Source organism: Hippopotamus amphibius, chromosome 7 (genome assembly GCF_030028045.1).
Source record: "Hippopotamus amphibius kiboko isolate mHipAmp2 chromosome 7, mHipAmp2.hap2, whole genome shotgun sequence".
Classification (NCBI taxonomy): Eukaryota; Metazoa; Chordata; class Mammalia; order Artiodactyla; family Hippopotamidae; genus Hippopotamus; species Hippopotamus amphibius.
The window spans coordinates 88,493,604-88,508,257 of NC_080192.1; the positions used below are offsets into that span (position 1 = coordinate 88,493,604).

At 57.1% G+C, this 14,654-nt stretch overlaps 1 protein-coding gene across 16 annotated transcripts in view; it reads right to left on the reverse strand.

Annotated features, from left to right (window-relative positions):
* DYSF (dysferlin) overlaps positions 1-14,654 on the reverse strand; it is a 232,291-nt gene that overhangs the window by 80,831 nt on the left and 136,806 nt on the right. For all 16 annotated transcript variants that reach the window (XM_057741366.1, XM_057741361.1, XM_057741364.1 and 13 more), the window contains 2 exons: positions 7,749-7,842; positions 7,171-7,248 (listed from right to left, as the gene is read on the reverse strand). In XM_057741366.1, the coding sequence (XP_057597349.1) occupies positions 7,171-7,248; positions 7,749-7,842 (172 nt within the window). The remainder of the gene's footprint in view (positions 1-7,170; positions 7,249-7,748; positions 7,843-14,654) is intronic.

The window sequence follows — 14,654 nt, forward strand, 5'->3', positions numbered from 1 at the left end:
CCGTGGGAGTGTGTGAGGAGAACCCTAAGATGCCTGCAGCTCCCTGACGCCCCCAAACGCCTTTCCAAACTACCAGCCCCAGCCATGCCGGCCCGGGACCCACCCAGGAGTCATTCCCTCTGCCTGGTTCCAAGGCATCACTAGAGGAGATTCTAGGGCAGTGGTTCTCATATGTAAACATGCAGCAGAACCCTCTGGAAGGCTGGCAGAGACTGTTGGGCCCCACCCTCAGAGACTCCTTCATCAGATCTGGGGTGGGGCCTGAGAACTGACATTTCTAACAAGCTCCCAGGTGGTGCTAAGGCTGCCTTTCAGGACTACACTTGGAAACCAATGCAGGAGAAGGTCCCATGGGACTGAGTGCATGTAATTTGGGACAGGAGCAAAGGGCTTGGAGGGGGGGTCTCCTCCAACTTCTCTCATTAGGGGGCAGGGTCCAGTTTGCGGCCATTTTGTAAGACTCAAAGTGCCAGATGCTGAGGGCACATGGGCAGGGTTGCAGTCTGGGGATGCAGGAGGCTGGCAGCTGGATGTCTGGCAGGGCTCAGCCCAAATGCCCTACCACATGCCCTATACCTTGGCAGCTTCTACATCCTGCAGCACCTTGCATCCTCTGTGCCCCCCCGAGTGGCCCCTGTGTAACCTCAAGAGGGTCTCAGCACCAGACATCTAGTGCCAGGATGTCCAGTTGCAGTCCTGGGGCTGAGATGGGGAGATAGCTTTTCCCCGCAAAGGGGAGGGGAGCAAGCCAGGCTCCCTAGGCATGAAAAGACCAAGTGGCATGCCACAGCCACAGCCAGGAGGTGGCAGAGAGTGACCATCGAAGAGGTAGAAAAGTTGGAGTGGGCACTAGGAGGACTCCCATCAAAGGATGGGGTGGAGAACAGTGTCCAGGATTCTGGCTACTGCCCAAGGGGCTAGTTTTAAGGGTGAGGGGGGATCTGAATTAGGAGACAGAAGCCACGGGCACTCCTTGGCTGAACGATGCTGGATTTGTCTACCAGGAGGCAGCCACCAGGCTAGGACCAGCTCATCAGCCTTCAGGTACAAAAGCACACTGGGGTCAATCCTGGAGGGCTTCCTGTAGGAAACTGGTTTTAAACCTGATTCTGGAGGTAGAAGAGGGCAATGGGAGGCCCTCGGCAGAAGAATGGGCAGGGGAGACATGCCCACCCCATCGTGCCACCCCCACCTGGTGGGAGCCTCCCTTGCGTGGGGCTCTCCCTTCCCATGCACCGGCCTGGCAGGGCTGGCCCAAGCCGTTCCCTTCCTGCCTAACCCTGGCAGGGCCCAGCGGCGTCTGTGCATTTAATGAAACCGTCTGGCTGTGATACCATCAGCTCCAAGCTCGGCAGAGAACCTCTCCCTGGTTCCAGTAAGAAAAAGAGGGCGCGATCCGATAAATGAAACCATATTAGAGAGCCAGCGAAAAAGCCCCTTTTGTTCCCGCCCCCTGTGCTTCCCAACGCTTTATTTTTATAAGCACGCGGGCCCCAGACCGACCGCGTTTACACAAAGATCACAATTGCGCATTGTGGCGGCCGTGCACGCTGTACTGGTGTTGGCAGCGCCCCCCACGCTGGCCCCGAGCAGGCGACTCCTTCCAGCAGCCCCATCACACAGGCAATGAGCTCAGCACTGGGGGGAAGGGAGGGGGTGGCTTTCAAACAAAACTCACCCAGACCCACACACGCGCCCCACCCGCCCCAGGGAGGGAAAAACACACAACAAAGGCATTGTGAGGAGCAGGCCTGGAGGCCTGGGGCCTCAGACACTGTGCTGCTGTGTGCTGGGGCCTGGCCTCGCCGCACACAAGGCCCGGCCCCTCGGAAAAGGAGACACAAGGGGGGTGGGCTGTTGCTGAAGCAAGGTGGTCAGAGGAAGGGAAGCCAGACAGACACACAGACACAAGCCTCTTCCAGGAAAGCCAGGAGGAGAGGTAGATCCCAAGGAGAGGGGGAGGGGAGAGGCCGGCTCTTCCCAGAGCCCCTCTGGCAGGAGAGGGCCAGCGTCAGCCCTCCGGCTTCACCGGCCAAGCCACGTGGCGCACCCCCGGGGCTGAAGCTGGACGGGAGCTCTGTGAGGACCACAGGCTGCCCTGGGAGCTCCAGCCAAGAGCGCACGAGGGGTCTCCTGGACTCCATCCCAATGGGAGGCCCCACTGTGGGTGCAGGTGACGGCTGGACCCGCAGCCCTGTGCCTGATCTCTGCTGTTCAGACCTTCCCAGGGCTCCACGGAGGACCCTTCTGCCGTCCCAATACACTAAGCTGCCCTCATGGGCCCTCCCTCCAAACAGCTCAGACCGCCAGGGTGCGGGACAGGGCAGGCGGCATCACACCCTCGTCAGAAGAGGGAGCTTCGCCCCAGAAAGGCTAAGTCACTAGCCCCTGCTCACACATGCCTGGGGCCACACTCCCTAACTCCTAGTCCAGGGCTCCTTCTACCCGCCACAACCACGGGGAAAGGGCCCTTAAGACAGGATGGAGTCGGTTGCTAGCAATCCAGGTAACGCAAACAAAAACAAAAATACAGCAGTATTTTTCCTATAAAATTAAGAAAAATGGTTTAGATTTATAAAACCCAGTGTGGGCAAATATGTGGTGACATAGGTACTCTCCTTTCTTGCTGGAAGCAATTCAGCAACCCTTTAGGAAAGCAATCGGGCAGTATGCCCTGAAAAGCACAAAACTGTTTACACCCTGTTTCCCATATTCCTGGGAATCATCCAGATGAACCAAAAAGCTATATGAACAACGATGTTCACGCCAGCAATACCTGCAATACCTCATTCATTCAACACACAGCGAATGACTAACCACGTGGTGGGTCAGCACAGTGCTCTGCATATGAAGGTGTGTGAGACACGGTTCCGGCTCCTAAGATCGCGACTGCTGCTTGGAAACAGTAACTAAACATCAGTTATAACACAAAGTGATGTGCAGCTTCATAGCAGAGTGTTTGAGGTGCTAGGGGTGGGAGTATGCCACGGACTCTGGCGGCATCGAGTCAGTACCCCCAAAGGTGGTCTCCTACCCTAAGTGTCAAGAATAAGGAGGTAACCAAGGCAGACCAAAGAGAAGGGGGCGTCCAGGCACCCAGCACAGCACAGGCAAAGGTACCAAAAGCACTCGGGGGACAGCAAGTCTGCCTGAGGGGAGGAAGGGAACACCCCGGGCCGCAGGGATACAGCAGGAAGGAGGCGGCAGGCGAGCAGATCACAAAGGGTCCTGGATTCACACCGAGTGAGTTGGACTGAATCATGCCGATCAGTGTTTCCCAAAACCATTCTTCACAAGGTGAGTTCTTGGGGAACGAAGGAATGAAGGAACGCTTAAAGAGTTCAACAGACTCCCCTCCTGCAGTCACCCCAGAGCCTTCCATGCCACCGTGCGTTGTAAATCGCTAAGTGCGCAGTGTTTCCCAGTCTCTCTCGCTCAGGAACCTTTTTTAAGTGGAGCATTTCACGAGCCTCCAGTGCCCCTTGGAAAACAGCTTCTTAAGCTCATCGGGAGAATTCCCCCAGCCAGAGCCAAACGTCACAGAAAGCTGTGCTTCAGGAGAGGGAGTGGGCTGTGACGGGAGTGCAGCCAGGGGAAGCCCATAAGCAAGGACTCCCCAGCCCCACCCAAGACAGAGTCTAGATCTGGGGGAAACAAAAGCCCTGGTCCCCACAGAGGTGACGTCAGCCGTCAGGCAACCATGGTTCACCAGACCTCACTGTGGCCTGGCCTGGCAGCGACACCCCTCAGGACCACCCAACTAGCACACAGCTTTGACCTCCCAGGAACCATGAGGCAGGCAAAAGGGCACAGGACCTTCTGCTTTCTTGGCAGACACCCCACCCCCATAAATTAATAACTTGGCATCTGATCCACTAGCCTTCTCTCCTTTTCTTCATTAACCAAGTCAGGCCCCTGAGCCCACGGACCCATGAGACTCTTAAGGAGGAGTTTCTGGGCGCCTCAAGCGAAGGGCCGTGCCCTGGAATGTGAGCTGCCCAAGGGTCCTCCGTGTTGGTGGCAGCTCTGGAAGCAGAGCTCTTGGCTCTCCTCAAACCACACCGGGGGTTCCTGCCTGGGAGAGGAGGCAAAGCAGAATCCCTGGAGCATAACTGGGCCAAGGAGACAGCGTCCTCCGCAATCCTCTTTAAGAAATATCCGTCTATAAGGAAGGGCAACTCTGCTCTGACCGCTGTTTAGAGCCGCAGTGCTGTCCCTTAGGTACACTGCTGAGGACATGTGATTTCTAAGTCCTCTGAAGTCCTTTCTATTCAAAGTACATGCAGTTTGTACTCCAGATGCTCACCCAGCAGTGGCAACCCTATCCCAATGTAAGAAAAGTCATTGGAATTAAGCATCATTTCATATTTTTTATGCCTAATCGCTACACTGGCCACACACACTCATAACCGCACAAGCACAGGCCACACACGCCCTTCCAGTGGTCCAGAGAATTGATGCCGGCCCTCCACTCAAACCCCACCCGAGGCAAAATCCTCAGGCAGCCTGAACGGCGGTATCTCCACAAGCCTCCCTCCCCAGCCGAGTTCAATGTTATTCAACAAGTGTTTCCTGGGCAATTCCTCTGTGTCCCCCACACATTCAGCCAAGGAGAAGGAAATAGACACAGCACCAGCCTTGGGGCAGCCCCAAAGCCCAGCACACAACGGACGAGCAGAGGGCACAGCACAGGGCCATGGGAGCCTCCCACTGGGGGAAAAGCCCAGAGCACCAAGGTCAGAGCACTTTCCAAGGAGAGCCCTCTCGGCTGCAGACACCAGCAGGCAGGCTGCAAGATGATACCAGCGACAGACTCTGTGCCGGACCCTCCCCTGGCCCCAGACATTCCCGATTCACACAGGAGTTTCCTCTGAGAAATGCCAGCCAGTGGCCATGCACAGCCTCCAGCCGCCAGCCACCCCAGGGTCAGTTCCAGGGGAGAAACTGCTTTGGTTTAGGGTTTGGGAGTGAAAATAAACACTCTGGGTTTTATAGGTTCACCCGTGTTGGCTGCTGTTTTCCTTTCCAGCAGCTGCTCAATCAGGCCTTTCATTCAGAAGCCAGTGGCCTCTGAGGAAGCCCTGGGCAGTGCCCTCAAAGCTCAAGGGATGTTTATTTGGGGGAGGGGGTGGAGCCAGGATGGAAAGTGTGACGTCTTCTGCGCCCAGTACCAGGCTGACCCTGCCTGCAGTCCCCAGAGGTGCGGGTCCTCGGGAAGGAGCTCCCTGCAGGGTTCACCACTAGCCTGACCCACCACTAGCCTGCACCCTACCTCACCACCCCCCCACACCCAAACCTGCCGCCTGCACCCCCAACCTCTCACACCTTCCTCCGAAGGAAGAGGAAGCAAGATTGTGAATTAGGCCACTTCCCTGCTCCTCGGGGTAGGTGCTGATTTTCAGAAGACATCCCGGCCAAGGTTCCCAGGAAGCTGCAGCTGCAGAGATCTCCCCACCCCAACACCCCCACCCCCACCCCCCACCTGCCAATCCCAGAGTGCTGGTGGCTCCCTTCACCCTGCGCCTGGCTGCATGGGACTGGAGAAAAGGTCGCTGAGAGGAGAGGAATACAAGGGAGCACAGCTGCAGGAGAGGAACCAGAGTCCCCCAGGTCGGGAAGGAGCAGGGTCTGGAAAGGAGGATGGGTGGATGACTGACAGCTGAGAACCATTCTGTGAACAGGAGGTCACTCTCGGAGAAGAACTCAGTTCTACTCAACTAAGTAGCAAGCACTTAGAGGGGGGTAAGTCACTTAGCTATTTTAACTCAAGCAATCTAGTTAATCTGAGTCTCAGTTTCTTCATCTGTAAAATGGGGAAGTTAAATGCCTACTTCATAGGAGAGTTGTAGGGTTACATGGAAAAACGTCAGCAAAGCGCCTGGACTCATAGTGAGTACTTAGGAAGTGTTAGTTCTTTAGATATCAAGTGCTGCAGGTTCAAGGGTAAGTCAAGGTCCCTTCCTGGAGGAGCTTATAGTCATGACGGGAAGAATACGACAGAGACAGATGGCAACTGAGCTGTGCAGTGGGTAAGGGCTCTGAGAGAGGTACTGGTGAGGTCCTGACCAAGTGCTGAGGAAGGAACAACCAGCTTGGCTTGGGGAAGAGTCAGAGGGCATCTGGGCTGGGTCTTGAAGCATGAGTAGGAGTTCACTGGATTAAAAATAGGGAGGGAATGCATTCTAGGCACTGAGTACAGAGGCCGGAAATGTGGAAGAACTAGTCAAACATTGACTAAAGTTGGTGTAGCCAGAGCTAGTGGATAAAGGAGAACCAGGGAAAGGTGAAACTAGTGAGATCCACAAGGGTCAGATCACAAAGGAGTTGTCCACCAGGCTAAAGAGTTGGGGATTGATCTGTTAGTGTCCACGTTTGACATCAGGGGAGTGACAGGACCAGATGCATTCAGGGGTGTGTGGAAGGTCACAGGAAGGCCAGGAGATGACCAGAGTGTTTAGATAAAAGGGGCGAGGCCAGTGCGAGATGGCAGCCATGATGCTGAATAGGAGGGAAAAATCTCCAAGAGATTCAGGAGACAGAATCAACAGAACTGGGCACCTGATCGTTTCCAACCTGATGGTAGTTGAAGTGTGCTGATGAGACACCAGGACCAAATTGGGATGTAAAGGGGGGCCTGGTTCTGGGGGAGGTGGGCCCAAGGAGTTCAGCTTGGACAAGATGACCTGAGGTGCCTCTGCATCTTCTGGGGGAGACACCTAAAAAGGGCTCCTCGGAAGCTTCGCCAACATGAGTGGCTACTGGGTTGGTGGGGGGACCCCAGTGCCCAGAGAAGAGAACACACACAGAACTCTCGGGAACATCAGGCTTAGAGGGCCGCGGGGCAGTTGAGTAGGAGCAGCTGGGGCAGCAGGAAGCTGCAGGAGACCTAGGGAGAAGGGTGTCCCAGGGGCCACGGCCAGAGGGGCTTTCAGGAGGAGGAGACGGGCAGGAAAACCAAAACCTGCAGAGGGGCCCAGCAGGCCGCCTGGCAGCCAGGGGGCCACAGTGACCTGATAGCAGCCCCCACTCCCACAAACCCAGCGAACACAGTGCCCCCTCACCCAGCCACGGGAGAAGCCCAGGCCACGTTCCCTGGGGTCTGAAGGCCTGATGCCTCTGTTCCCAGCTCTCAGTCCCTGGTCCCTGGCTCTCCTGCCTCCTCCCACCTACCGGAAAAGGAGTCCTTGTCCATCGCAGCCAGATCCCGGGCCTGGTACACGTAGCAGCGTAGATGGTAGCGGTTCCCGTCTGCACCGAGGGAAAAACAGATGCCAAGTGAGGGGCTGGGGGTGACCAAGATCTGGGGCTAGAGGGGAGGATGCAGTGTGTCCCTAGGAGGGGGAGCAGACAGAAGGGCTGCACAGTAGAAATGACACGTGCAGTACACTCTGCTGGAGTTAGCCGCACGCAGGATCAGGAGAGCAGACCGCAGCCCAAAGGTGGACCCCCAAGTGACGTGTCCTTGGGCCTGGTGAGAGTTGGGAAGGTGGCAGAGGAGAGGAAAGGAGAAGAGGGGCCAAATAGATGATGGGGGCAGCCAGAATGCACAGCACCTCGAGTGCTGGGTTTCAGGTTTACAACTCAGACCCCCCCACCCCCCGAGAGACACCGACCCACCGACAAAGCACACAGACGCAGCTCTCCACAGCCCCTACATACACACCTGACCATGCAAGCCACACAAACAGGAACGTACGGTTACACACTCATCCTTGTCACCCCTGTAGAGACCTCCAAACGTTACTTACAGTCAAAGATGCAGGAAATCGTGGGTCTGTTCACGCCAAAGCTCAAGGTGGAGACGGACATGGAATCTTCACTCCTGTCGTCCACCAGGCCGCCCTGGAGACAGAGAGCTGGTCACCGCAGAGTCTGACCCCAGGGCCTGGGGGTGGCAGAGAGACTGGTTCGGAGGGTCAGGTCCCCGGGGTCCTTTAGACAAGGCTCCTCGCCTGCCTAAAGCTCTAATTTCACTCTGGGGGAGCGCATCCCCAGACCCCAGTGTCAAGTCCACAGGGCAATTCTCTCTCTCTAGTGGAGACCAGACACGTCAGAATGGGATTCTGAGCTGTTCCAGCCTAAGAGGTCAGAGTTTGATAGAAGGAAGGCCTCGAAGGGGCTCTCTGAGCAGGCATCCAGTGGGGATGTGCCCAGGGTGATGAGTTAAGGGGAGCCCGAGCCTGGAGGGCCTCATACAGCATCTCCGTCCACCCCTGACACGTCTGGACACGGTGCTGGTGCCAGAGACACACAGGCACTGAGCCGGGTCCCCAGCCCCGGGGAGAAGCCGCACTGAAACCTCCACCGTCTCTCACCAGCTCGCACTGTGCTGATGGTCAGAGGAGGCCTCCGCCTGAGGACAGGGACAGGAGCGGAGGCAGGGTGCGTCTACACTCGGGCTCAGAGCTGTGTGTAAACCTTGCCCTTGTTAGCGCTGGGCCCTAACCACTGGGCAATAAACCACCCTCCCTGGACCAGATGCCCACCTCCCCGGGGCACTGCTTCCCTATACTGTCACCTCTGCCACACCGCAGCCCTTCATCAGGGATGAGCCCCAGCAGGGATCAAGGTCCCCACAAAAATAGGAAATGTGCCCGTCACACGGTAGCCCATCCTCCCAGACCTGGCTTTCTACACCATCAGCTCCACCAGCCTCGCGCGGCAGGAGCCCAGCATAGGGGCTGGGGAGAGCTGGACAGCCTCCCTATGCTGTCCGCTCCCTCTGCACACCCTCGACCCTCTCCCCACCTGCCCCAGTCCCTTGCCCAGTCCCTCCTCCCAACACACAAGCACGCTCACTCTTGAAAGAAAACCCCGGCCTCCCCTCCCGTGTCCTTTTCACCCCACCCGGGCGCACCCAGAGTAGCCACGTCTCAAGGCCCTTCTGCTGGGCCACCCTGCCCTCCACCTGGCGGCAGCCATTTCCCAGGAATCTTGACCTCTCCCCCGGCCCTTCAGCCACATCATCCACCCCCCCAGCCCCGCACACCTCCAAGTGCAAGATGCACGGCCACCTATGTGCCCCTCCTCTCCAAACCATGACCGCCCTCAGGGCCTAGCCCCAGTCCAAGAAGCCTCCCTGGATGCCTGCCCTGCAACGTCTGATCCGCCCACACCCAGGCCAGAACCAGCCGCATTACCCACAGTCAGCTCCTTGGCTCTCGCCACCTGAAGGGTCCTGGTCAGACCCCCAGGGACCTGCCCTACCTTCCCCATCCAACACCAGGGCTTACTTCCCCCAAACCCAATCAGGTGGGCCACGCTCCACTAAGCTGGCCCAGACACTCACCTGCTCCCAATGCAAGCTCATACTGTTCCCTGCCAAGAGTGCTGGTGCTCCCCAACTTAGCTCATCTTAGGACACCCAGGGAAGGCCTGCCCTGGTCACCCTGGGTCAACAAGGAAATGCACCCTAAAGGTAGGCACAGTCATCCTCCACTCCATCCCACAGAAGGGTCCGTAAAGCACACATGCGGGAAAGACATGTTCATCTGCTCTCCCAGGGGACCCACCAAGGTCCTGCTATAACTGGGTGGGCTCTGGCTCCCAGCACAGGACACCCCCCTTTCTGACAGGAACACAGTGAGCCCCCTTCCGTTTGGCCACAATTTCAACATAAGCTTTAGAATCAGAATCCTTGAGCTCCAGTTCTGGCCCTGTCATTTACTAGATGTGTGACTTTGGGCAGGTTGCTTAACCTCTCTGCACAAGTCTCTCATAAATTTGGGATAATTCTACAGTATCTATCTCAGAGAGTTGCTTGGATTGTTAAGGTAAATTACATGTTGTGTTAGCACACCACCTGGCACATAATAAACATTCAATAAATATTTGCCATTAATGATCTTATGAGAGAAATAAGGCACAGGGTGGGGGGGAGGTTATGAACCATGAAGTTACTAATTGTGCTCGGGGTGGTACTCATATATCCCATATTTGTTCAAAATTATTCCAGGAGCTGGAAAAGTGGACATTTCAGTACAAAGCCACAGTCCCGGGCAGAAATTAAAATCAGTCAGTCAAGCAATCTCTCCATAAACACACACACACACACACACACACTCACACTCACACACACACACGCGAGCAGGACAACAGGGAGGGGTGTCATACTACAGACAGGTGAGAACCCAAATGCCACCACATCTGCGGTCCTCCCTCCCGGCAGATATGGGACCCAGGCATCCTGGGCTCCCACCAAGAGAGGCGTTGGGCCTGGCCTCGCAGCACTGGCCCTGCTGCCACCCACACCTAGTCCAGCAGCTAATAGCTCTGGTCGCAGGGCCTACAAGGCCTCACATAGGGGCAGAGCCAGGGGCCCAGCAGGCCACCCCAGGTGTGAGGTGCAGGGACGCCAAGGAAAGCAGGTCAGGATGCTGGAACCAGGGTTTGGCCGGCCCCCAGGTGCCACAAGGCTTAGCACAGGCAGCTCAGTGAGCCTCGGGGCAGGGAGGGGAGTGCAGTTGCAGGGCCCCAGACTCTGTAGCCCCTCCACCTCACCCCGGCCACACATGTCCCCCCCCGCCCACAAGTAAGGCGCTGAGGTAAATGCAGGGAGGGCAGCCACCTCTGGCTCCCACGGGCCCCACAATTCCCCTCTCCCCGCCAGGGTGCCTGCGGGGACCGCCAGGGCACATCCCCACTCACCGCACAGCTCCTCCAGAAGGCGCCCCCAGCCACCACCTCCCATCAGCCCCAGCCCCACCAAATGGCCTCTGTCTGGGGCTTTGGCAGCAGTTTCTGGGTCTCTGTCCAAAGGCAGGGCTGCCAGCCTGTGATGAAAGAAGGTGTCCCCCTCCCTGGGATTTCCACAAAGGCCGGGGCCAGGTACCTCAGGCCCAGCTCAGTCCTGGCCCACAGCAGGCCCTGGCGCCGAGAACGATACCCTTCAGAGGGAGCACCAGCGCTCCCTCCGAGAACGGGCCCTGGGGGCTGCTGAGGCTCCTCCACCCGTCCTGCCTCCAGAGGAGGGGCCCACAGCCGCCCGCCCTGGTCCTAGGGCCTCTGCCCACCCCCACCCCACCTGCCACCCACGTGTGGCCCTGCCTCCGCCTGCCCTTCCCTCCCTGCTCAAAGACACACACGGGGGTTGCTGGGAAGAAGCTGGGAGAACCAGGACGGCACACTCACCTAGAGTCCCCACTAAGTTCCGTCCCCGCCAGAGGAGCACCAGCCCTGCAGGCAGCCAGCTTCCCACACTGGGCAGAACGCCACCCACACAGCAGGCCAGCGTCTTTACATGCTCTGGCCCACTGACCCTCCCAGGGGGACCTGGGCTCTTCACACATCCCCTTCAGACCTCGGGAGCAGAGCGGAGGCCGGCCCTCCTCCCAGCCCTGCTGCAGCCTCTGAGTCGAATCTCCAGCAGGCAGGATACTCACTTCCAAACACCCACAGCCTGCTGCCTCCACGCTCAGACCAGCTGAAGCCCCAGGGTTCCCTTTCTCGCCCCCGGGCCTCTTGTACATAGTTCTCCCTACCCTACTCTTCCCCTGGCTTTTTCCCCAGACGTCCAGTCTCACCTTCAAGGTCACCCTGCAAGGATGAGTTAGGCACCCCTCCCGTGTGCTCCCACAGAGCCCCAAATCTCCCCGCTACTACATATACCGCCTTCCATTGTAAATACCTGTTTACTGTCTGCCCCTCCCATGGAGAGCTCCGTGAGGTTCCCACCATGTGCCCAGCATCCAGCAGAACCCCTCACACACCGCGGGTGCCCAGCGAACAAGTGGAGAACAAATGATGATGGAATGACTGAATCAGCACACACCTTTCTGGGAGAGCTGGTGACGAAGGCCAGCCCATCGCCCAGGTCAGGGGATCCGCCTGTGTGTTAACACAGACCACCCAGTGCCACGCCTTTTCCACTTGGAAGCATATTTCTGGCTTCCACATGTGGACATGCATGGCTCGCCTTCGGGAAATGTCTCTCAAAGCAAACAATGAAGTCTCGTGAAAAGCTGATTTGGGAGTTTCCGGGAAGCATCTCCCTCCCGTCAGCCCGTCCCTCTGACATTCCACACGTGTTTATTGAACACCTACTTTGTGCCAGGCCTTTCCCACATTTGAGTTCGAAAATACGTATTGCTGCTTGTGGAGACATAAAATGTCACCTCCCCAGAGAGGCCATCCCTGACCCAATGTCAGAAATCAAGTTCACATCCACACTGTCACATACCCTACCCCCCACACCCAGCCCCACGTTACAGCCCTCTCTACTCTCTTACAGCCTTCCTCTTCCTCACAGCATGTGTCAGCCCACACATGTGCTATATTAATGTTTTTGTTCACTGTCTCCCTGGCCCATAGAACGCAGGCTCCCTGAGGGCACTGCTGTGGCCCAGGACCCGCTACAGTGCCTGGCACACAGAAGCCCTCGGCAAATATTTACTGATCACAAGTTGAGCCCCAGTCTCTGGAGGTGCCTCTCCTGTCACATGATCACCCGTTTTCTGGAAGGAACTGTTTGGGGCTAAAGGAAGTGTCTGGACCGAGCCTGACTTGAGGGAAGGATCCCCGGAGAAAGTGATAATGTTGGCAGAGGGGAGAAGAGAGGGTCAGTGGAGGTGCAGCAGAGATGACCCGTGTTTGCTGCCCTTGGCGTCCATCCTCATAGCGAAATCCTGCCGACACCTTACCACCTTACCACAGGGACTGTTACTGCCTTTGTTCTCCAGATGGGCAAATCATGGCACACAAAGGCCAAGCCACTTAACCATCACATGACCTGCAGCTCCCTGACACTGCCCTACACGTGCATAGAGTAGACGGTCAGGGAGACACATTCATTTTACAGAGCCTGGCACTCCGACATAGAGAACATCAGGCCGCCAGTCCCCGGGCATCGGGCTCCAGGTCAGGCACCAAGAAGCAGGGTCGGGGGTAGGTGCCTGGAGCTCCCAGTGGGGGTCGGAGGAGGGCAGCTGGGGGTGCCACAGAGAAGCCCAGTTCCTGAAACTCAGGTTCTTCTCTGTAAAGTGGCCACTGCAGTAACACTCACCTTGATGGGCTGTGAGGAGATTGCAGGAGTTTTCAGCCTTGGCACTACTGACATTTGAGGCTACATAACTCTTTGTTGGGGCGGGGGCTGTCCTGGGCATTGCTGGATGTTTAGCAGAATCCCTGGCATCTACCCATTAGATGTCCATAGCTGCACCCATCCCTCTGTTGTGACCACCAAAAATACCTCCATTGTCAAATGTCCCTTGGAGGATGGAGTGGGGGATAGAGAGTGTCACCAGCTGAGAACCACAGGTGGAAATGAAATGTACCCACAGCCCTTGATAGGTACCTGGCACATAATCAGCATTTAGTGGTGCCAGTTTAACTCTTTCATCTTGCCAGTTTCATGCTAAACAATACCTTCCCCCACTTAATCCCTGCCCTCTGGCTTAAAGTTTGGAATTCATCACCTTCCCTCTGCCACAGGACTTTTGTACCAGATGTTCTTGCCACGTGGAATGCCCTCCAGACAAGCTAACTTGAGCTCTTCCCTCAGCTCGGTCATCACTGAGGCCTGGACACTTCCTTGACTGTCCTGCCTTCATCAGCAGCCCCTACCCAGGCTCTCCTAGCATCTCTCCTGCATCCATCTTTCCATGTGTTTAGGGAAGGCATGCACATTCCTTTATCCCCTGCACCTGACCCAGCGTCTGGCACTCAGTAGGCATCCAGTGAAGATTTATCACATGAAGTGAATCATCAGCATCCCTGCCATAAGGCACGTGCACAGCACTCAGGCCTAAGGTCCCAGGGAAAGGGACAAGAAAGTGTGCATCAGACAGCATCCTCCCTCCCTCAAAGGGCTCAGGGGCAGATGCCACCAGGGAAAGAGCAAGTGATGTGGACTCACTTACACCCCAGGATGGGGCCATTGGTGGGGTGGAATGGAACAGGGTGGGCCCTTGGAAGGTCCTATTCAGGAAGGTTTCCTGGACAAGGGGAAAGAAGAAGGGGGCTGGAACCAGTGGAGCCGTGGCACATTAGAGGCCTACCCCCCAGAGTTTGGGGAAGGCTTGGCTAGAAAGGCGAGGTTGGGGCAGGGCGAGGCCGGGAGATGGAGGGCTGGCTTCCTTCTTCTCTCACTTGGAGTCCTGAGCAGAGCCAGGCTGCAGGGGCGGCTAACGGTCTGGTTTCCACCCACCCACCCTTCACCCCCACTCCACACTCATACTCTTCCCCAGCCCCAGGCCAGGCTCAGGGCATTGGATTTCCCACAGTCACATTCCAGCCTCCATAGCTCATGCCGATGTGACTCCCAGGCTGGGGCTGGCAGCCACGCGGTCTGTGGCCACGCACTTGGTCTTGGGGCTAGCTGTGGGAGGGATCCTGCTGCTTGCCCAGGGGACTGGGTGGCCTCCAGCTCGCTGCTGCCCTGCTGGCAGCCACGGCTCCTTGGAGGTGCCCGAGTTCAGGAGGGTGAGGAACTCTCGAACCCATCTTCCCAGATGCCATGGCTCCCCCAGGGGTTCCCAGAGCCAGTGGCCAAGCCCACCTTCTCTGCTAAGGGCTGACATCCCGGGACCCCAGCCACCACACTGGGAGGAGGTGGGCAGATTCTGGGAAAACAAGGAGCCTACGAAGCGGACTCCTCAACCCACCTAAAGTGGATACAAGACCAAGCACCAGACCACTGGCGTTTCTGAGATTCTTTC